This window comes from Epargyreus clarus, unplaced genomic scaffold (assembly GCF_041222505.1).
Source record: "Epargyreus clarus isolate Ecla_fem2 unplaced genomic scaffold, WU_Ecla_fem_2.2 ptg000023l, whole genome shotgun sequence".
Lineage (NCBI taxonomy): Eukaryota > Metazoa > Arthropoda > Insecta > Lepidoptera > Hesperiidae > Epargyreus > Epargyreus clarus.
This window is the reverse complement of record NW_027332230.1, coordinates 7,033,166-7,055,195: the sequence shown is the minus strand read 5'-3', so window position 1 is coordinate 7,055,195 and position 22,030 is coordinate 7,033,166. Positions and strand designations below refer to the sequence as shown.

Below are 22,030 nucleotides of genomic sequence, written 5' to 3'. Positions count from 1 at the left end.
TAGATTGTTCTGCGCTCATTCGCTTACAACAGTTTAAAATAATATAAATTTGTCCGTTTGAACAATGTCGACTTAGGATACTATTAAGATTTTTGCACAAGCAAGCAAAAATGGCACCAAAAGCGTTAATACAAAATAACATACATTAGCAACAACTGATACTAAGTAACAGCCAAGTAAAATTCGATTTGAACGTTGATGAAACTAATAATACGTGATGTGGTTCGCGTAAACCTACACTAGCCCTGCGTTCTACGTGAGCGACTAACGCGACAATGCGACTTTATTTAACGATTAAAGGAAGACTTTTACTTAGATTAAAGAAATACTTTTATGAAACTGACGAAATCAAAATGAAATCGAGGTTGCTAGCTCATTATTTTCTCATTACTAGGCACGGGTCCCCCCTCAGAACGAGAGGTGTTTAAGCCATAGTCCAGCGCGTGCCAAGTGCGAATTGATAAACACGAGTAAATGAATTATTTTTGATTATTTCTTACATGTGCGTATTAGAAATTAATTATCACTTGCATAAACGGTGAAGGAAAACATCGTGAGGAAACCTGCATACCTGAGAGATTTATATATATAAAAAAAAAGAAATCTTAAAGGTATGTGAAGTCTACCAATACGCACTTGGCCAGCGCGGTGGACTATGGCCTAATCCTTCTCATTCTGAGAGGAGACCCGTGCCCAGCAGTGGGACAGTAATGGGTTGATGATGATGATGATGTTGATGATTTCTTACTTACCATTAGAAAATTGTCTTTTTTATCTTTCGCAAAATTTTTAAGTATATTTTCTAAGAATAGTATTATTCTTACTGATATTATCAAATGCAACAAATCGCGACCACTCGCAATAGATCCTTATCCCATCATCGCTAACGTAGACCGAGGGCTAAGATCCCGTCAAACTAAAGTAAATTAAATGCTAGAAACAGTATGATAAACAAACAATTAGATACATAGAGCACACTGGACATAGCGACACGTGATAGTCCTGGGCACTGCGCGGGCGCAACGTTATATCATCTGCCGCGACATCGCGTGCCGCAACTTGCGCTCCCACGCCTCCGCCTCGGCCCACGAGTGTCGCACATCGCGGAACAACTGAAACCACAAACAAATATATAACAATGTGATAGTTATGCTTGTAGAGATAGATGATGATTCCGCTGTTGTCAAACCGCGAATTCGCACGATATTCGCAGTATAGTCCACGCCAAAGTGCTAGTCCGCTCTGAATATGAATACACTGAATACACCTGCTCGCAACAACTTCAGAGCGGATTAGTAGTTTGGCGGGGACTATACGGATCGTGCGAATTCGCGGTTTGACAACAGCAGAATCATCATCTATTTTATTTCTTATTTTGAAAGGTGTGATAGGTTCATAAATATATCTCTCTGAGGCTTTCCAACTTAGTCCTCAGGAGTAGCAACGCATGTGTGGTCGATCCCAGATAGGATTCTAATTTTATCTAGGGTTGATTACACATGTCCATGGCGGGAGCTTTTTACCATCGAGTGGACTGTAAAGTGAATTTTGTTAAGTGAAGTTTATCTTACTTCACCCTTTTTTGTGCGATTCAAATCTTCTTAAAACCACCAAATTTGAAGGGCACAAAAACGCCCAAAAGTTGCTCGCTTTTAAAGCTCTGATGTTGCAAATTATGTCATTAGTAACAGAGCAACTACACCTGCACTTGAGATCGAGCTACTCTTTCTAACCGGGAAGCCATATAAGTTTTTGGTACCTCTATCTCAGATATAGAGGTATTTTCTTACTTACATTTTAATATTTAACAAGATTACCTGTGACAACCACATCTCGTCAGCTAACAGCTCGTTGAGAATGGTGGTTGTGTCATTACTGGGGTTCTGCATACGTTTCTCCGCCACGCGTTTACTGCACTCGGCGAACATTAGGTACTTTTGGTGCGATATTCTCGAGTACAATTGCACTCGACCGCAACACGTTGCACATACAAGGAACTCCTAGAAATAAAATAAATATTACATTTTCTCAAAACAATATATTATAAAAATTATAAAAGTGTATTGAGTCACGGCTGCACTATCGAGCGTCGCCGGGCTATAGGGTCGTACAACAATAACCTCGCAACAGCAGACCTCTTGCTGGCCCAGAAGGTCCCAGAATCGCTAGCCATACTGAAGCTGAACCACGCATATCTCTCACCAAATCCTCAGATAGTTGGAACGAGTCGCCTGCGTCGTCAGTAATGTGCGACGGTTTCAAACGAAATCAGATAATAGAACCTTCTGCTTTTCCGAAGTCGGTAAAGGGGTAACGCGAAAATGTTGCGGTCTATTAGCAACTGTCATGCTCCTTGTCAGCGATCCCCTATAAATTTGTAAGAACGCTACATGTAGCCACATACCTTCTCATAAGCGATACTCGCGTCCGGCTGCACCGGCTTCAACGTCGCAGGAGTATAGGGCTGACCATACAGCAGCAGCCTGACGACGGCGGGCCTCGCGCCGCTGGCCACGTGCCGAGCGCGGCGTCTAACGCTCACGCCCATACTCACCGGGCCCGACATCATTAAGCGCATCGTCTATACAGTCCGCTCCACATTCTCGCGAGAATATGGAACGGGCTTATCAACTAGCCATGCTGAAGCTGGGCCACGAGCCGCGCGCCACGCATCTCTCACCTAATCCATATCACTAGTCGCCCGCGTCAGATAACAAATAGTACTTCCTGCATTTCCGAAGTCGGTAAAGGGTTGACGTGAAAATATTGCGGTTCTTTTGCAATTTTATTGCTTCTGAATCCATGTAAGCAAGCGATCTCCCTTAATTTTATATGACTGTTACATGTAGCTGCATACCTTCTCGTACGCCAGCCTCGCATCCGGCTGCACCGGCTCCAACGTGGCAGGGTTGTAAGGCTGGCCGTACAGCAGTAGTCTCGCGACAGCAGGCCTGGCGCAGGCGCGGCAGGCGCCCGCGCCGCTGGCCACGCTGAGGCCGGGCCACGTGCCGAGCGCGGCGTCGAGCGCGCGCGCGCCGCCCGCCGCGCCCGCGCCCGCGCCCGCCGCGCCCGACACCTTCGCGCGCATCGTCTCCGTCACCTCGTCCACGGTCTTCACGTTCGACAGGAAGTAGTCGTCTGCGGTACACGGCAACGTTTATGGCATCATTTTCATAAATGAAACAGAAATGGAAAATCACATATTTCTGTAAAATATTTAAAAAGGCACCCTATATGTACATGCAGTCGTATAAAGGAGGATATAAATATATTCATACACATATATTTATAGAACTATATTATTTGTTAGGCCTCGACCAGTGTATGACACGTACGAGATATAAACGAGCATAAAATTCTTAAAAAATATTTATTATAACTGTATTAGGAACAGGTCTACTGTAATAAAGAAAAGAATTTAATCCATAGTTCCTTATATTAACTCAATCCGGATTGGTGAAAATTTACCACCTTAAGAACCTTAACTTTAACTTACGATAATGACACGATTTCAACGTATAAAACACGTTAAAACAACTATAAATTATTTTGTATTTATGATTGTTTTAATGTCTTATTAAGTTACGCGAATCAATTCCTTTGTAAATAATTTTGTTTAATATTAATTTGTAATAAAAATTATAGTTAGTGCAACATTTTGCTAAGCAACCCAGCGCAATTGTATTGCGCTTTTAATGATTACTTATCTAAAAGTTGTATTCGCAGAAATGACGGGGTTGGATCTCGTACTGCTATGGCCTATGATTATGAATTTACTATGTAGCAATAAATTATGCACTTCATTTCCTCCACACGACATTAATACACTTTAGAAATCACTTTGTGCAACAACAACCACAAAATCGACGTTCGATGGAATATAATGGGTCTCAATATACACCAATAATATAAATCATAGCATATATTAGTGTTAAAAAGAAGTAGCACTTTCATTATACAGGGTGAATTTTTCAAGTGGGGCTTCAGGGCCAAATCCGAATCTATAAGGATTAGCGAAAAATGCTGAAAGGAATTACGAGGCCGATTTTGACAAAAACTAAAACTATATTAAATGTCTTGATGAATTGATCATAATGGAGCTTTAAATACTAAAACTGGTTCGAAATAATAACAACAAAGAAATTACAACCGTGCATCGTGGTTAGTATTTAATATTAGTTGAAAATCATACTTATCTTTGACTATCAAAAATGTTAACATTCTAGACTAAATCAAGTTTACCAATTAGCGAGCCTGTTTCGATGTCCAAGCGAAATCGCCAGGTGTGCGAATTTCGTCACGTGTGCGCAAGGTGAAATAAGGTGGACATTATAATAGGGCTTCACTTAGCCTACTTTAGTAGTACTCATTATATTAGTCAAAATATTTAAGTACCAAAGTCCGGTGGACTGACGTAGCAAATGTGCTTATTAAGCCAAATATTTTTTATGCATTTGCTATACTTGCAAAAACGATAAAGGTGTAGCCAGTATCAGCAAAAATATTTTTACTTAAATAAACAGGCAATTTCAAAGAATAAGTTTTTGTTTAACAAGTATATATTTTCTTCAATGAATATTGATTTCATATTATCCATTCATGCACTTTTTTATCCGCATGGATGGTGAAGAGCTCTTGAGTGAGAGACAGGTACGAAAACAAATGAAACGGAACTCATTATGTACCAATATACTCTTTTCTACTTTCAATGAAGCCTCACCGTTTTGCATGTCTTTAGGATTGAGGAAGGCAGATCGCATCTCGTTAATACGAGCGAGATCATTGCGTGCACGTTACGAGTCCCCTACGAACTCATTGAGGGAATGGTTCGAACGTTCAATTTAAAGCTTTTAATGGGACCTGTAGCTATTTTATACGTAAGCAGACAAGATGTAAGTTAAGCCAAAGGGTAAGACTCACAGACTATTCTTAAGGTCTTAATTTTACTTCCAAAAACCCTGACTTTAAACGAAGTAAAAATAAATAAGATACGTATTAATGTTCCTTAGTTCCCCCTATTGCCTTAAGAGGTATTCTGCTATTTCCTCTCTACCGTAGTTTCGCCGTGACCACGACCCATGCAACCAGGTCATAAAATTAACATATCGTGACGTACCCACTAATTATTATTTTTTAAATAATCATTACATAATTTATCACTTACACGACGATTACATGAAAAAACTATTGAATTTCATAATCAAATTATGAATAAAACATAGCGTGATATATGCAAAGAACAGACTCGAGAACATATAAAATTTGTTTGACCTCTAAGGTCATAATAGAACTTAATACCTACAATTATGTACATTACTTACATATTACACTCAAAATAACTTTAATTTAAAAATAATGTTACCTTGCTCTTGAAATATCTCCGTAAGAAAGTTGGGATCCAACGCGTGCGATATCAAAGTCTGTATATAAACTTCAAAATTTTCTTGATACATTTGCGTCTCTAACATTCTCTTCTCGATAAAATTACACTCATCCAGCGGCAATTCACTTCGTATTAACTCTACTATTGTTTCCAAGTGCGAGTGGGACCGAACTTTAACCGGTACTTGAGTATACAATTTTCTATTTTCTGGATTCCATGCGGCATACTGAAAAAGCAAAACCAAGAAGATATAAATACAATGAGTAAATATAACTTCAATGTATGTATCAATTAACTTACATAAGACTTTACTTATTCCAAAACTTTACGTTACATATTAGGGTATAAAATAAACAAATAATTACCGTTGAAATGTTCCTGTACAACACTTTTCCGTTTTCGTCAAAAGGTTCATATTTTTGTAGTAAAGCTTTACCGTCGACTCGCCATATCGCTGGCCACATTTCGTTTAACTCTGTTTTTATTGCTACAAACTCCCCAGACTATAAATAAAATTTTATAATGTTTAAATTTAAATAAAAAGTGAATATGCCTTAACTTAAAACTTATAAAAACACGTTAAATTACCTGATAAGGCATTTCTTCGACAGGCCTCGTGTTGTCGATCTGACCTGAACTTGAAATTTGTTGATGTGATTTAATGTGATGCAATTTCCTGTTTGAATTAGCGTCATTGTCGGCCGCTCCATACAGTCCGTACCCCAATGCGCCGTGAGGGGGAACTAGAATATTGCAATGAGGCAATATAATAAGTTTCGAATTCACGAAAAAAAATCTAATATTTGTATAAAATGACCCGGATTACCTTGTATTTCTTGATTCTAGGGGAATTTACTCTATTTTGAGCATTAGTATTCGAAAGCGGTTTAGGATTTAGGGCAGGAAGGTAAGGGAAAGGATCGCCAATAGATGAACATAAAGTTCATCTGCACGATAACATGTACAAATGTATCTTAACTTTTAGTTATCATTGAATTAAATTGCAATAGCAGTAAGTTTAACAAAAATTACAATGTCCATGTTATCCCTATTTTGGCGAAGTGAGGGGTGCTACCAGGAATAATTACAAGCTAAAATTATTTAACACATTATCAGTAATATACTCGCGTTTATTTTATGTTTTTCTATGATACAAAAGTATTTACATAAAATATTGAGAATTGTGCATAAACAAATAACAATTAAATAGAAATACAAAACTTATTTTCAGGACAGGCCTTCTCTAACACAATATCTTGCACTAACTTAGCTGTCAATGTATTATTTATTATGCAATTCATTTCCTCCTTATAACATAAAATCACTTTTAGCTAACAGCAAAGTATATGAATACACTATTGTAAGTACCAACTAAATTCAAATACTGTAAAATACAATACATTATTTATATATACAACAGACACCCACTGGTATTAATTCCATAAAAAAATATACCACAAATTTTGGAATTATTAATGGTAGCACCCCTTCAGTAGCGAGTATGACAAGAGTCACAAATTCTACAATTTACAATAAAATGGCACTAATAATGTGTCATTAACAACAATATCAGTGAAATCTTGTTACAGACTAACCCTAAAAATATCAATCTCTACTAAGATAGGTACATCACATTTTCTTCATAGAAATTATTTACAGTGGATAATTATAGATTTCATCTAATAAAAATTTACATATCACAGTTAAAATGTAACAAGTTTTCACGGTAAGCTGCCTGAGCGGCAGTTAGCTTGCTCCTGTCATACAAGCTTCAGGGCTAGCTCTTCACCATCGCGCTCTACTTCTCAAATGGAAATCTAATAAATTGAACGCACCTTCCTCGGGCTGGTGTTGGTAATAGTACTGTTGCTGCGGCGCTGCCTGCAGCGACGCCACGGGCGGCGGAGCGGGCGCTCGTGGCTTCTTGGGCGCGGCCGGCTGGGGCGCCACCGCGGCCGACGGCGGCTTGCTCATGCCCGGCGTGCGCCCCTTCTTGCCCTTGTCGTTCAGCGGCGTGCTGGGCACGTTTAGCACCGGCTTGTTCAATCTTCTCGCTTCCTCGTCGGCGTCGTAGCTCGACTCCTCGCTACCGTCGTATTTCCTTTTCCTATCCTTATTCAGGTTGTAATATCGAGGGTCGTCCAGCTCGACGCCCTTCGCGGAACTGAGAAGATTGGACGGCGCGCCGTGAAGCTGGTTAGCACCTAACAAGCCTGCCGTGCTCATGCTCGCCGAAGAATTCATCACTGGGTTACCGAGGGCCATACCTGCGTTTATTACGTTCGCCGGAGCCATTGCTCCGTTCGCGCTCTGAGTGGGGTTAGCATCGCACTGACTTTTCGAATGATCGTTCGTGTAAGTCTTATTATTCGTATTGTTATTAGTGTTGGTTCTAGACCAAGTCGACTTTCTGGCGCCTCTGCCGGCCGGCGGGGGAGATGTATCTCTTTCCCCTTGTAAAAATTTCAAGTAAGAAGCCATGAAACCTGATCCGGGGCCCGTGACAGGAACATTGAATTTTTTTTCCATAATTTTTGAAGTAGCGTCTTGTGAAGTGTTGTTTATGTTCTGCTGCTGAGAAGTGGGTGCTACCGTCGATGCAGTATTTGCCCGTTGTTCTGCAAGGAAACCAAGTTCTTCCTCTATATTAGGTACTACCACCTTAGGCTGTTCCTCTTCACGAGTTTCTGGTGTCGAAAATGATGATGAGGAAGCCGAAGGTGGAGTCTCACTAAATGACGAAAGTGGTGTTAACTCCACAGAAGATTGGAAGTCAGGATGAGGTCCTAGATGAAAGGGTGGAAAATAGGTTAGTGCATGCCCATGCTGCATTGCAAGGGCCTGATGTTGGTTAGCAAAGTTGGTTGCATGTAGGGGTGCCTGTGAACCGAAAGCAGAAGTGCCAGGAAACATTTTTGGGGGAGGTGGTGGCAGGTTCCACCTTTCGAAATCAAAATATCCATTCTGTTGTTGGTTACTAGTAGAACTATGAGCTGGGGGAGGTATTCTATTAGCTAAATAGTCTGCCATTACTGCATTTGACAATTCATTCATGTTAGTATGTGTCACTGGTTTTTCTGTACTTTTTCTCCGTGGGATTGCTTTACTTATAGGAGTTGAATTAGATGGTGCACTTTGAGTTTTATTAGATTTCACCTCTTGCACCTGACAACTTTGTTGTAAACTTTGCAAGTTTTTTACTATACTCATGGGGTCACCGCGACAACTAGAAAGATCTTGTAAGGCTACATTATTGCTATCAAAATAATGTTTTTCAGGTAAACTCAAACTTCTTTCACTTGTAGTTTGAGGTTGTGGCTGGGGAGGCGCTGGTTTCTCAGTATGAGTATTGTTATCAGATAAATTACTATTATAATTAGTATTATTGTTACTACTACTATTACTATATTTTCGGGAGGTCTGTCGGTCTGATTCCCAACAACTCTGACCAGAAGTCTGATTTTGACTTCTTTCATATCTATTGTCAGGATAAGTTTTAGTTTGTTCTATACCTAGGGCTCTGGTTATAACAGATGGATAGGCTACTTGACTGTTTTGCGATGGTGGTCGGGAAACAGAAGCATCCAAAGGGGATCTAGGTGCCGCATTATTAACTTTATAATGGTCTCCATGCTGTTGTGGTGAATTTAAGGAATTCATTGGACTGTGGTACAGTGGGTAGGCCGGGCTAGAGCCGTGCCCTAAGGGAGATGTTTGAGGAGCTGCCTGCAATGGACTTTGTCTCCGGGCAACAACCACACCACAATCTGGCCCATTTTGAGAGCTGCTACTTGAATATCCTGTGTCTGTGCTAGAACTACTCTTAGCTCTTACATGGTAATCAGTTTCTACATTATTTCCACTTTGATAATGCCTGAAGCTTGATCCCTGAGAGGCAGAATATTGAGAACTATTAAGTCTATTTGATTTTGAAGAACTTCCACTATTTGCACTGTAACTTAATCGTCCTGGAGCATCCATTATAGAATAACTAATTGGAGATGACTGGGGTTGAAGTTTATCACTGGAATCACAACTCTTTCTTTGTTCATTAGTTATATCTGGATATATTTTACTTTGTGCTTTAGTTTGAACTTGGGGTGCTTTAGATGTAGGAGATACAAAACCGCTGGCACTACTGGTAGAGGAACGTGTGGACTTTTCACTACTTGAATTCTTGGGAGACTGGGAATTATACACGGTTGAGGAAGGCCTTGGAGTACTACTACTAGAAGTATGGTATTCTTTACTAGACGGAGTAGAGGAGGAGGAAGTCACCGATGGAGTTGACACTATGCACGATTGCTGGGAATGAGCAGTGGAACTTGCAGAACTTGAATAAGACTTACTTCCAGCATAATCCTGTTGAGATGAAAGCTGACCACTTTTTGCACTGCTTGCACTATATGAATTATCAGTCTGATTTCCAAAAGATGTTGGAGATTGAAAAAATGTTGATGATGTTGATGACGCTGGCTGCTTAGATGCCGTCGCTGGTGATCCTGACCTAGTTGTTTGTTTACCAGTGTTCGAAATTTGAGAATTGAGGTGATTATTAAGTGTTTGCGCAGCAGCAAAATGTGCATTAAAATTATCATATGTAGCCGAGGACTTTGTTGTAGCTGGACTCGGTGATGATGGCACAACACTTTCATGTGGCAATATACCAAACGGACTTGGAAGTTGATTGTTTCCTTGCCAACTTAATCCTGCTGTGCTCCCAGGGGTTGAAGATTGATCAAAAAACGATGTGCCCTGTGCAGCTAGTGTTTGATGCGAATAGTTTTCTCGTAAAGAAGATAGTTCAGATTCCACTGAAGACTGTTTTGAAGCAACCGCTGCTTGGGCTTGTGCAATCACTTGACGATGTTGCGCCTGAAGAGACGAACTATAATGCGCCGGTTTTGGGTTCGCATGATGGAACAGCGGCGAGAACACAGCGTCATACCCGACTGCGGGTGGCGACAGAAAACCAGGGTTGAAGGGCGATGCCGTCGACGAACCAAGTTGCCCGGCTAACGATGCGGTCGTGTGAGCTGCTTGAAGAAGCAATTGGCTGGTAGTGGAAGGCACTGACTGGCTTCCGAGTCCGGATCCACCACTGGCAAGGTGGTGATGAAAATCCCCACTTGCAGCACCAGCCTGGACCCCTGCTAGCCGATTGTAAGAAGCATATGCTGACCATGGTCCTACTGGATCCATTACCACCTCCGTGTTCTTTGAGTAGTATCAATGTAGGTATATATCAACAGAAGTCCACACTTTTATCCATAGTTTGTATTACACTTCAGTTGTATAATTACTTATTATCACTTGTTAGAGCACTGGATATCATCATGTGTAACTATTCCTTCGAACAGAAAACCCCCTGAAAAGAGAAGACGAGATCGTTAACATTACGACTTGTCATTATAACACTTACCTCTTTTATGGGCATGAAGTTACATTTTATAACCTTTTTCACATATTACTTATGTATTTTTCAAGTTCACGATGCATGAAAATAACAGTTTTACATAAAGTACAAACAAGATTTTAGAACAAAAATAATCTGCCGCTCCGACATGGAAGCGTTAATGTGTTTCAACAATACATGAAACTTATTCAGCATAAATGTTAAGTTTTAGTAGTGTATTTGTAGAAAGAAACATACCATTGCCTTTTGTTTGAATGAGAATTTATCAATGTGGTCTCAAAGGACGCTCACAAGACAGATAACATCATAAAATAATATGGCCTCGACTCGACTGTTCGAGTGCTCGTTGCGACGGGTTTTGTCTATTGTGAAATGAAAAGCCACTTATAATTTGTCACGTAAAGTATCAAACAGTTCACTATACATTAAACACTTTTAAACCGATCCTCCCTTCTTATTATTATAGTAGTTTTGTTTCAAAGAAGCTATTACTTTATTTACAACTAGAAATACGACAACGTTTCGCCTTTCACATTAATCGCCGCCATCTTACTTGTGTCGAATGTCGAAGAACGACCGCACAACAACACAAAGCAACGCCATCTATAATACTGGAATGCCCTCTGCAATAGCTAAAATTAAAATTTATTATGAAAACCATATAAATGTTTAATGAATAAAACCTAGGCATATGTTATTCAACTCATATGAGTTGTATTTACGATATTTATAGTGGAATTGAATTTTATTTCCATCGTCAAACTCGGGTTCAATTTAAATTGCCGCTACTTCCGCTTTACGGGTTTCTACAACTTTATGGTATTGCCTACTTTCTTATACTACATAAATGAAAAAAAAAATCGTTGGGAACATACAAACAATAATTTAATTATATTCTGTAATAATGTTGTGTAAAATACAACATTAGGAACAGTTGTATAGGTAGTAATAATATTTCAGAAGATAAGTATTTTCATTACCATTTAAGTGCTAAGTTTGTTTCATGTTTGATTGCACATAGTATGTATCGAAGTTTGTTTTATTATTTTAGCGATAATATTGTGACATAATCGGAAATTATTTTTTTAAGTATATAAATTGTTATTTTTTCTTATGGTATCACTTATAACAATATAATGTTTTCGGGCAAAACTTATTCATCTACGACTATGTTCCATTGTCTGTGGTCATTTGTAGACCGCTTTATGATGTTCATGAACATATTTTCAATTTCCTAATAAAACAAAGGTTTAAGTTTTTACGTTAATTTAATAAAATGACGACTTTCTAAAACTAAAACTTAGGCTGTTTTTCATCAAATGAATATTTTTGAACATTATTATTACCGCAAAACACTGTAACTTTGCCATCTTAGCGCAATTTTGCCTATTTCATTTCGAATAAGATATCTCGCGTTGGTTTATTTCTATCTTATTTTCTACTATTTGGTAATAATTTTACACTATCGTGGCAACATATTTTTATTTTTTTTAAATGGCAACACCACTCGTTTTTTGACAGTTGATCAAACAAATTCGATGGGTGCGCATGCAAATTTCGGGTGTCCGATATAATTTTAAGTTTCTGCCAAACAAAACGTGTTTCGGTGTCGTGAATTTGTTCCAGGGTAAGTAAATACTGTGTTTTACCGCAATACTTCGTATTATTCTGATAATCACAAGATTTCAATTTAATAATCTAGAAGGTAAAGTTGTAAAGGGTTCCAAAAATTTTAGTGACACATCTTTGCCTATGTCTAGGGTTGGCACTAGATAGAAGTTATTAAATTAATATTTAATGAAGGCTTTACAATTTATTTAAATTCATCTGCAAGATATATGTAAATCTTACCAAATTACTGAAAATGAGTACTTCAAAGTACCGCACTGTAATTACCTCCTAACAAACTCAGCCGAACTTTTATGCAAAATTTTGGTGTTTATTGTCTTTCTAATTGTCATTACTAATTGCGCGCATATCAAATAGCCACATTCAGATATATTCTTTAAGCAGGTTTTAGTTGCAGAAAATGGTTGATTTTATTTAGTTTTTCAAAAATTAAATAGACTTTTTTGTTGTATAATGTTACGTATTAATACAATGTGAAACAATTATTAGAAAAGGATAATTTATGTTATTTTTATTGCAGTTATGGGAAAATGGGAAGAAGTAAAAATGAAACTAGAAGAAAACCAGGCGCACGTAACTACGCAGATTACTCCGCAGAAATGTTACACATGGCTGCAGATCTCGTGCGAAACAAAGTTATATCCTCTTATCAAGCGCAAAAGCAGTTTGGGATACCGCGTCGGACAATTCTCAATAAATCCAAAAACATTCATAATAAACCATTTGGTCGACCAACAGAGTTGTCAACTGAGGAGGAAGCTCACATTGCAAACGCAGTGAATGTTTCAGCTGAATTTGGCTGTCCTCTTACACTACTGGATTTGCGTATAGTAGTTCACAATTACCTTATAAAATGTGATAAGTCTAATCTTTTTAATGGAAAAATGCCTGGAGAACGTTGGGCGCGTGATTTTCTAAAACGACACAATTTTTCGCAAAGGGCAACGCAAAATATTAAAAAAAGTCGTGCTGCGAAAACCGTCGAGGAGATGAACGAATATTATAAAAATCTAGAAACTTCGCTAAAAGATGTTCCCGCCGGCAATATACTCAACTTCGATGAGACTAATTTAAGCGACGACCCCGGATCTAAAAGATGTGTTTTTAAAAGAGGGACAAAACATCCTGAAAGAGTCCTTAATGTGTCCAAAAGTGCAGTATCAATAATGTTTAGCGGTACTGCTGATGGAAATTGCTTACCACCTTATGTTGTTTACAAATCAGAACACTTGTGGTCTAGATGGTGTGAAAACGGTCCAAAAAATGCTCGGTATAACCGTACTAAATCTGGCTGGTTTGACATGACGTGTTTTGATGATTGGTTTAAAACGATTGTTTTGCCTTGGGCAAATTCTCGACATGGCGTTAAATTGGTCATCGGCGACAATTTGGCATCGCATTTAAGTGTCGAGATAATTCAATTATGTCAAAATCAAAACATTCGATTTGTTTTTCTTCCAAAAAATGCTACCCATCTAACTCAACCGCTAGATGTTGCATTTTTTGGACCAATGAAGCGAATATGGCGTGAAATTTTGACAAATTACAAATCTACATACAGCACCACAAGCACCATAAACAAATGTCACTTTCCACAGTTACTAAAAGAACTTATGAGTAAAATAAAAATAGAAACAAATATATGTAAAGGATTTGAGGGGTCTGGTATATATCCCTTTAACCCGTCAAGAGTGTTAGTAAAAATACCTGCAATAAAAGAAGAAAATGCTCGTCAATTTGATGCCAGCCTTCTAGAGTACTTACAACGGAACAGACGATCTGAACCAATAAAAACGGGTCAAAACAACAAGCTTGCAGTTGTACCTGGTAGGTCAATATCGACCGAAGAAGCAGAAGAGTTAGCCAAGTCTAAAAAAGTAAAAGGAGGTCGAAAAATAACAGAAGCAAATGAGAAAGTAAGCAGAAATGTACCTGGACCTTCGAAAATAATTATTAAGAAAAAAGTAAAACAAGCAGAAACTAAAAGTCCCGTAATAGACAAAACAAGTTCACCTTACACCGATATAGATATTCCAGATATAGACCCGTCCTTAGAAAATTATATTGCACAATTACAAGGTCCCGACAGCCTATGTAGACTTTGTATTAATGCTATAAACATTTATTTTCCCATTTTAACGGCAGATTCGAATAAATTTGTGCATTCGTTGCAAAACCTTCCAAAAGATTCCAAAATGAATACCCCATTTTGCGGAGATATACCAGAATGCCTACAGTTAAAATCATATAAAAACTCACCAATTAAGAAAAAAATTATTATTACGTCTAATATACTTATAAAAGAAGCGTCTACTGTAAATAGGGCAATTTTAAAAGATATAAATACACCAATAAGTAAAAATAAAAAGAGATGTGCCAGTACCAAAAAAGAGCCGACTAAAATAAAAAGAAGAAAGAAACAACGTGTGTGTGTATACAATAGCGACTCGAGCCTTACATCGGACATTTCTTTTAATGCTGCTGATACCGACGACTCCGATTTCGATAATCTGGATGATTATAACACATCAACCTTTTTTGACGAAGAACGAGAAAACGTCACACCTTTTGGGTTGAGTGACCTCAAATTTGATACGGAAAATTCTATAACATTTCAAGAAGGCAGTTGGATTATAGTCAAATTCGCTTCAAAAAAAAGTATAAAACACTTTTTAGGACAAGTACTATCAATAAGTGACAACATTCCTACAGTTAAATTCGCGCGGAAAGTAAAAAATTCAAAGTGTGTTAAGTTCACCTACCCAAATGTTGAAGACACGTGTCCCATACAAAATTTAAATGATGTTGTCGCATTATTGCCTAATCCTGAAATTTCGCGTCGAGGACATTTCACCTTTAACTTGAAACTTGATAAGTTTAACATACAATAAATAAGAATAAAATCAAATAAGATCAGAGAAGGCCGTCGGCTTTAAAATTTAAAACATTTAGTGAATTGAAAAGTTATAATTAATAATAAAATATACAATTAAGTATTAGGGTTGCAATAGTCAGAGGACGTAATATTATAGTTTAAATGTCTTGGGGGGTTATTATAAAACTAAAACCTAATTTTTGGGGTTGCAATATTTGTCCCTCGGCCGCTATCTTGAAAAATTGATGTAAATAGTTTTCGAGCTCTATCAGGCAAACTATTCGTGAAAACGATTTGCTCCCCTTTTTCATGATGGCAGCTGAGGACAAGCGTTGCGACTCTACAAACTTGGTTTTAGCTTCACCCCCTCCTTCACATACAAATAATAAAATTACGTGACTCTTAATTTTACACACTGTAACATTTCAATATTGAGTTATTGAAATGTTAGATTGTTTTATTTTTGACAGATTTTATTTTTATAATCTGATTGTGTAGGTACATTTTTTGTTTTTATAATTACTGGGTGCTAATTAAGCGCAGGTGCGCTTTCTACGGTATTTTTTGGTATATTTTGTTGTTCCGTAAAATATAATATAATACCAACTGTATTATTTTTTTTAGTATATTTTCTAGTTTTGGAGAGCATTATTTTATGAATGGTGCTTTTATAAAACAGAGGGCACAATAAACAACTATTTACTTGTTATTTGTCTTTTTATTAAAATATTTGATATAGACGTTTGTTTAAAATCAGAGTTTGAACCAAAAATACAAACTACACTTATTATAAGTTACGGTTAGCATAGCTGATATGCTATTTTTGTTTAGCATTTTAAGAGATTATTTTAGTTTTAATTATGTGATAATATTTTTAAAATAATTAAAATATTTAAATAAGTCAGTTTTTTTTTAGACAACCCTGCATCCAACTACATTTTTGTATGAAAAGTTTGTGGTACCTGTCTCAACTTTGCCTATTAGCTGTGAAAAAAAAACTATCACCTGAGTGGCAACAGTTTTACTTCCAGAAACATCTATGGTAAGCCCTTCATACGGGAAAAAAATAGTACAAAAAATGAGCAGTTTAATATATGCAATAAGCTCCAAGGCAAAGTTGCGTTTTTAACCTACAATTTTGCCTATGACTTTGAACAATTGTAATTCTAAAATGTCACATGTTAAAACAAGGTTTAGGTTGTATTCGGTACGGCATAAAGTCTTTATTTCATTAATAACTCATTGAGATCCATAAAAATGCATATCTTCAGAGATATTCAAAAAAAACCTCAAAATCCGTGCAAAGTTGCAGCAGTTTACGGTACTATATTTTCGTATTAATATGTTAAATATTGATATTATTTATCAATAATCTTTAAAAGTTCGTACTTCTAAGTTATTTACATATTTTTAAAAACTTAGCAAATTTATGATCGCCTGTGGTCCCCACATAATACTTTAAATAAAGGCGCTCCACCTATATGCACAGGAAAGTTGTGTGGCATTAAAATCGACAACAAAGTTTGTTGTGTTATCAGCGCACTCTGTTAGCTGAACTTCGTACTTTTATGACCGCCAGCAAGCTGTGGTCGCCGGTACTCACGATACTCGTTCGATCAAGGTACAACTACGCACAGTTACTTTGTTTTCTTGGTTATTCTAAATTAGTTTGTATTTAATTCACTAGATGGTGTTAACTGTGATGATGTACACTATGACGATTGGATGGAAGTATAATTAATAACTTTATGAGTACTCATTTATTATGGTATATATTATTAATTAAATTTGGTAAGTATTAAATAAAATAACATCAGCACGTAACAGTACAGTGCTGTAAGTTATTTAAGCGGACACAAACTTGAGCTTAAATAACAAGAACTTTAAACATGTTTTTTACGAATAGAAGTTTAAATTTAGCGCAAAAGATTTTGCTTATTTATATTCTGCGTTGCACTTAGACTTACGATTACAACTCGGTCCGGAATATTTGAAGTGTATTGTTCAACGCTGCAATTAATTCGACCATAAAACAATAATAAAGGAACGCCTGATATAAGACAAATTTTATTTTACATAATCAAATATCTTATTTGCTATTAAATTTGGGCAGGCACATGGTAATATTAATTAGAAAAATTATAACATAAGAAAAAAATGGCATGATTATAATACATAGTAGTATACTCAGCGCCAAACTGCTAGTCCGCCATGAAGTCGTTGCGAGCAGGTGTAGTCATACAACGGACTAGCAGTTTTGCGCGGATTACACCGTAGTATATTTGATATTAGAAAGGCCATTCATTTTATAGCGTTCATATATTTATGATAGGGTAAACTGCTTGAACCAAAATTAATTTTTAATAACGATTAGCAATCCGTTACTATATCATGTCTGGGAACCAAGTTTAGAGAGTAAACCTTTAGCAAAACTTTGAACTTTCGACAGTATTTTCCTTCAAAGTTAACTACAAGAAAGATAGTTAAATCGTACAATATAGTGTCTAATTTATATTTTGTGTAAAGGTTAATAGACAACTTTATAACGAGTACATATTCGAAATAATTTATTGCTTAATAGATTAATTTACTGGATCTCACAGATTGAAATTAGAATTGGCAAAGATTGGTCTGAAACGTACTCGTATATCCACCTATAAAAGTTCATTTTCATTTGGTTTTTGCTGTCGAACACTGTAACATAGGTTCTTAAGTATTTACAATTATTATATCCTTCATACATACTAAAGGTGAAAGATTCATTTCGTCTACCATTATATAAAGTAGGTAACGCAAAGAAACGTAAAATTAAGTCCTGATTGCAATAATACAATTGACTGAAATTGGCTTATAAAGCTATAATGGAAATAAGTGTGTTAAGGAGGCGTAAAGCCAGTATCGGGTTAATTAGCGGAAATATTCGCGAACACGTCACCGTGTTTTGGTTGTGATCAGGACTTGAGGTCTCGGAGTACCGTTAGCTTTAAGTGGGACACGGCCGGCCACCGAGACTGAGTTACGTGGACATTACCTTTTCTTTGAAGGAATCATTAGACACACATTACAATAAAGGAGCGTCAACATGCATTTGTATTCGAGAACGTGGGAAATTGGGAATGCAACGTATCTTTATGAAACACACACTTAACATAATATTACATTTATTAACCTGAAGCGAATTTCGATTGATCTTTAAACGAGCGACGTTGCGTTTAACAAGCATTTTAATTATTTTCTTTCATCCTGTGATTCATTCTGTCCGTGAGAATTAAATTGTGTTTCAATTTTTACAAACCCAAATTAATCGATATTGGAATTAATAATTATTATTACTGCAGTCATAAAATTTGATATTAAATAGTAGTATTAAATTATTTCATTATTTACGTCTTAAATAAATAAATAAAAATGTACTTAACATATTTTATAATAAATAAGTAACATGCTTGAGAAAACAATGGATCATTAAGACAGTGGCCTAAATGTCGACTTTGTTTTGAGTACGATGATTAACCGGCTAAGTTGCAGTGCAAAAGGATGATGAATAAAATTAACATTATTTGTTTTAAATGTTCTAATTCATATAGTCTCATCAATCAAATCTAAGTTTTCCAGTGAGATTATTAAAGATAAATTGGTATATTGTCTATGACATTTTTTTTAAAAAGCAAAAAAATATTTTTAATCACAGAAATACAGTATAATTGAATAAAAATTGATTGTCTTTTAATTTTATTGTTTAATAGTTTAAATGTCGCCATTGTTGATATGACGTCACTTTGATAGTGTGCAAACAGTTTTGGTTACTTTTTCTATGCGTTATAGTGTTAGTGTTATTACAATGTTTACTATCCAATGACATCACGAGCCAAACAGTATCGCGAATAGATTTTCCGAGCGACAAATAAAAATGATAAATTACACGCCATTTTTAAGACACTTTTTTAATTTATGTTATAAAAATTAAAATTGAAGTACCTAGATAGTTCATGAACACTTTAAGGAACATTTTAGAAAATACTGTAATGTAATACTTCACTGACCTATTTTATTAATACCTACCTTAAAACAAAAGTCAGTCAATTCGTAAGTATAACGGCAGGGGCCGTTGCAATTGATTGGTGCACAATGATCACCTTTGAAGTCTATGTTATAATTCCCTTTAGGTGGAAATCGAAACGAATTTAGATGTCTGCTACGAATTTGAGGGATTAACTAACTACTTAGGTACGTTTTGGTAAATGATTATGACATTTATAACACCGGGAATCAGAGTGGCGTTGCTAGTGTAGAAAAAATGATATAACGATACAACATAGTTTTCTTTATAATATAAATATATAGTACATAAGTAATGTAATATCATAAAGAAAGCGATGTTTATCGATAGCTCATTAGTCTTTTTGTTGGGCACGGTTCTCCTCTCAGGCTGAGAGGGATTTAATTTATAATTCATCGCGCCAAGCTCAAACAACAAATCTTTGAAAATATTTTAAGAACTTTCAGGCGTATAGTTAATTTATAATAGGTACCCACTGAATTTTTTAAGCTTTGTATTTCGATATAATACACAAAACATTTTTTTTTCTTACCTAATTCTAATATGCAGTTAAGTTGGTATCAATCACATCTCGTGTAAAGGCACGAGATTTCTCACTAGTATAAAGATACTAGTAAGAAAACACGGAAAATAAGGGTAAATTGAACGGGATAAAAAAAAATTCTTCATGTTTTAGGGTCGATTAATAAACTTTCTATCTGCGTGGGTTTTCCTGTTGAACATTTTTACTATCGTTCAATATAAACGTTAAAAAATGATCCTCGAGTTTCTTCAAGATGATGAATCATATGAACATTTGAAAATTCAGCATAACCTTGCAAACGTCTTATTAAAAAAAGATATTCTATTCACAGCTGATCTTCCTTTATCATCATAAAACTAAATGATAAAATGCATTATAAAATGATAAAGTCTTTGTATGGAGAGCTATTCTAAATATAGGTTCACCTTGCGTCAGGTGTTACGGTCAGCTATTTACTCGAGTAGGTTGCGTGTTCTGCATCAGCAAAAGTTAGTAACCCATTTCACGGTGGGCGTTGAACCGTCTCCTCGGAAGCTTGTAAGAAACAAACGGATCAACAGTTAGCTTATAGCGAAGCAAGGTGCGCCACGGGGACTATCCCATGACTCATTGTTGCATGATCGCAGCGCATGACGACGCCTGTTTAACGGGGGTTTTCCATCTCAGCAGTCCGGCAGGATAACGGGAATACTCCCTTCGATTTCAGTTTCGTACACCTTTCGATTTCGAGTCTTCTGTCACCGTTAGCCGACCTCCAGCCCGCCTTGCGTCACCTCTGTGTAATCGGGTTTTAGAAAATGAAATTCAGCACGCTCGTGTCCTTCTTTATATGGCAAAGTTATGCTCTTTTGAGTCTTCGTCCCGCTTGTGGTTACCGTTGTGTTGTGTCATGGCACGGATCGGCATCCTTTGTCGACACATTCGCTTTTTGTTATGTAATTATTGTCAAAATATGGTGGATTCGTTGTATTGATCCAACCATCAAGGGAATACAATCAGTAAGTGGTAACTGCAGACACTGAGTACTGAAAACAATCTCTGGTATGGAAGGCAACCAAAGAGGTATGGTGCCATCCTTTAGGATTATTTTCGTAGAAAACGACAGAGTTCCAGCGAAGTTATTCATCTACTGCGGCCATCAATATGTACACTTGTACAGCCAAGCGCAGTGACTCCCCTTTCGAGCGGAGGTACCAAAGGACTTATATGGCCTATTGTATTGATGGATATACATAATATTATTATGTCTTGCTTACTCTACATTTACATCTCACTCTTAGAATTTCACCTTAGCTGTTCAACACCGAGAAGAGAAGATGAAGTTCCTTCCTACGAGATACATTCCTCCTTAGTTTTAGGGAAAAAGCAGAGGAAAGGAAAGTACCTATTATAGAAGTTGTCACTTGTTGTTTTTATTTATTAGGTTTAAGAAAATGATTTATACTAAATATACTGGTTTTGTTGAAACACATACGAACACACACAGCTCAGACGAAGTTATCTTGTAAAGTCCCAACCGCATTCGTAGTTGTCTAACCACAAGCTAACATTGGCCAAGTTATAACCATCTAAAATATTTCCGCTCTTAACGTAATTTACGTGAATATGATGTGAATAGATGTTATCTGATCTACTTAATCATTAGATATTATGATATTTATGGAATAATCTTTGTAAACACTGGTGAATTAAATATAAGAAGTAAATAGGTATATCCATGAGCATCTGTAACAAAATTCTGGGAGGAGTCCTTCCTGAAGCTTAGCTTAGTACGTATTACTGAAGTAAGTTAAAAGATTTAAAGACTAAGTTACAACGCCAATTCTAAGTGTGGCTACCTTAATATTTACATTCTACAATCCAAAACACAGGCTCTTAGTTGCTGCTATGAGGCAGGCGTGGCGATGGCTCCGCCGCGGACAACCCATGGAGTGTAAGTACACATAGGTACCTTTGCGGGTAACTAGTCGGTAGACATTTATAAGTAAAATAGCCAAAGTAATGTAGGTAAGTACATTCAAACAAACAGGTCTAATGACAACAGCAAATTCGCATAGTCCCATTGTCATACAAGTCGTGAAATGCCTGCTTGCGTCTACGCCATCTTCCGAATATGCTTGCGAAAATATTCCGGGAGGGACTGA

At 36.8% G+C, this 22,030-nt stretch overlaps 2 protein-coding genes across 3 annotated transcripts; one reads left to right on the top strand and one right to left on the bottom strand.

Annotated features, from left to right (window-relative positions):
- Window positions 1-829: 829 nt before the first annotated feature.
- LOC140751843 (uncharacterized) lies at window positions 830-11,551 on the bottom strand. 2 transcript variants are annotated; one of them, XM_073085920.1, is made up of 9 exons: window positions 11,037-11,551; window positions 9,733-10,751; window positions 7,219-8,001; window positions 5,972-6,126; window positions 5,749-5,886; window positions 5,363-5,609; window positions 2,858-3,138; window positions 1,818-2,000; window positions 830-1,112 (listed from the first exon to the last, which is right to left on the bottom strand). In XM_073085920.1, the coding sequence occupies exons 2-9, from the start codon at window positions 10,583-10,585 to the stop codon at window positions 1,026-1,028; spliced, it is 2,727 nt and encodes a 908-aa protein (XP_072942021.1). In that variant the 5' UTR covers window positions 10,586-10,751; window positions 11,037-11,551; the 3' UTR covers window positions 830-1,025. The 2 variants fall into 2 exon arrangements, with proteins under 2 accessions (XP_072942021.1, XP_072942020.1); XM_073085919.1 differs by having other exon boundaries at window positions 7,219-10,751.
- Window positions 11,552-12,150: 599 nt separating this feature from the next.
- On the top strand, window positions 12,151-15,899 carry LOC140751914 (uncharacterized). Its single transcript, XM_073086026.1, has 2 exons — window positions 12,151-12,426; window positions 12,949-15,899. The coding sequence occupies exon 2, from the start codon at window positions 12,959-12,961 to the stop codon at window positions 15,317-15,319; it is 2,361 nt and encodes a 786-aa protein (XP_072942127.1). The 5' UTR covers window positions 12,151-12,426; window positions 12,949-12,958; the 3' UTR covers window positions 15,320-15,899.
- Window positions 15,900-22,030: the final 6,131 nt, after the last annotated feature.

Excerpts from the sequence above, each read along its gene's own strand:
- LOC140751843 (XM_073085919.1), bottom strand. The coding sequence starts at position 10,585 with ATGGATCCAGTAGGACCATGGTCAGCATATGCTTCTTACAATCGGCTA. Across the intron at positions 6,127-7,218 it reads CCAACACCAGCCCGAGGAAG|TTCCCCCTCACGGCGCATTG; the intron begins GTGCGTTCAATT and ends GCAATATTCTAG. Across the intron at positions 5,887-5,971 it reads TCGAAGAAATGCCTTATCAG|TCTGGGGAGTTTGTAGCAAT; the intron begins GTAATTTAACGT and ends TTTTATTTATAG.
- LOC140751914 (XM_073086026.1), top strand. The coding sequence starts at position 12,959 with ATGGGAAGAAGTAAAAATGAAACTAGAAGAAAACCAGGCGCACGTAAC.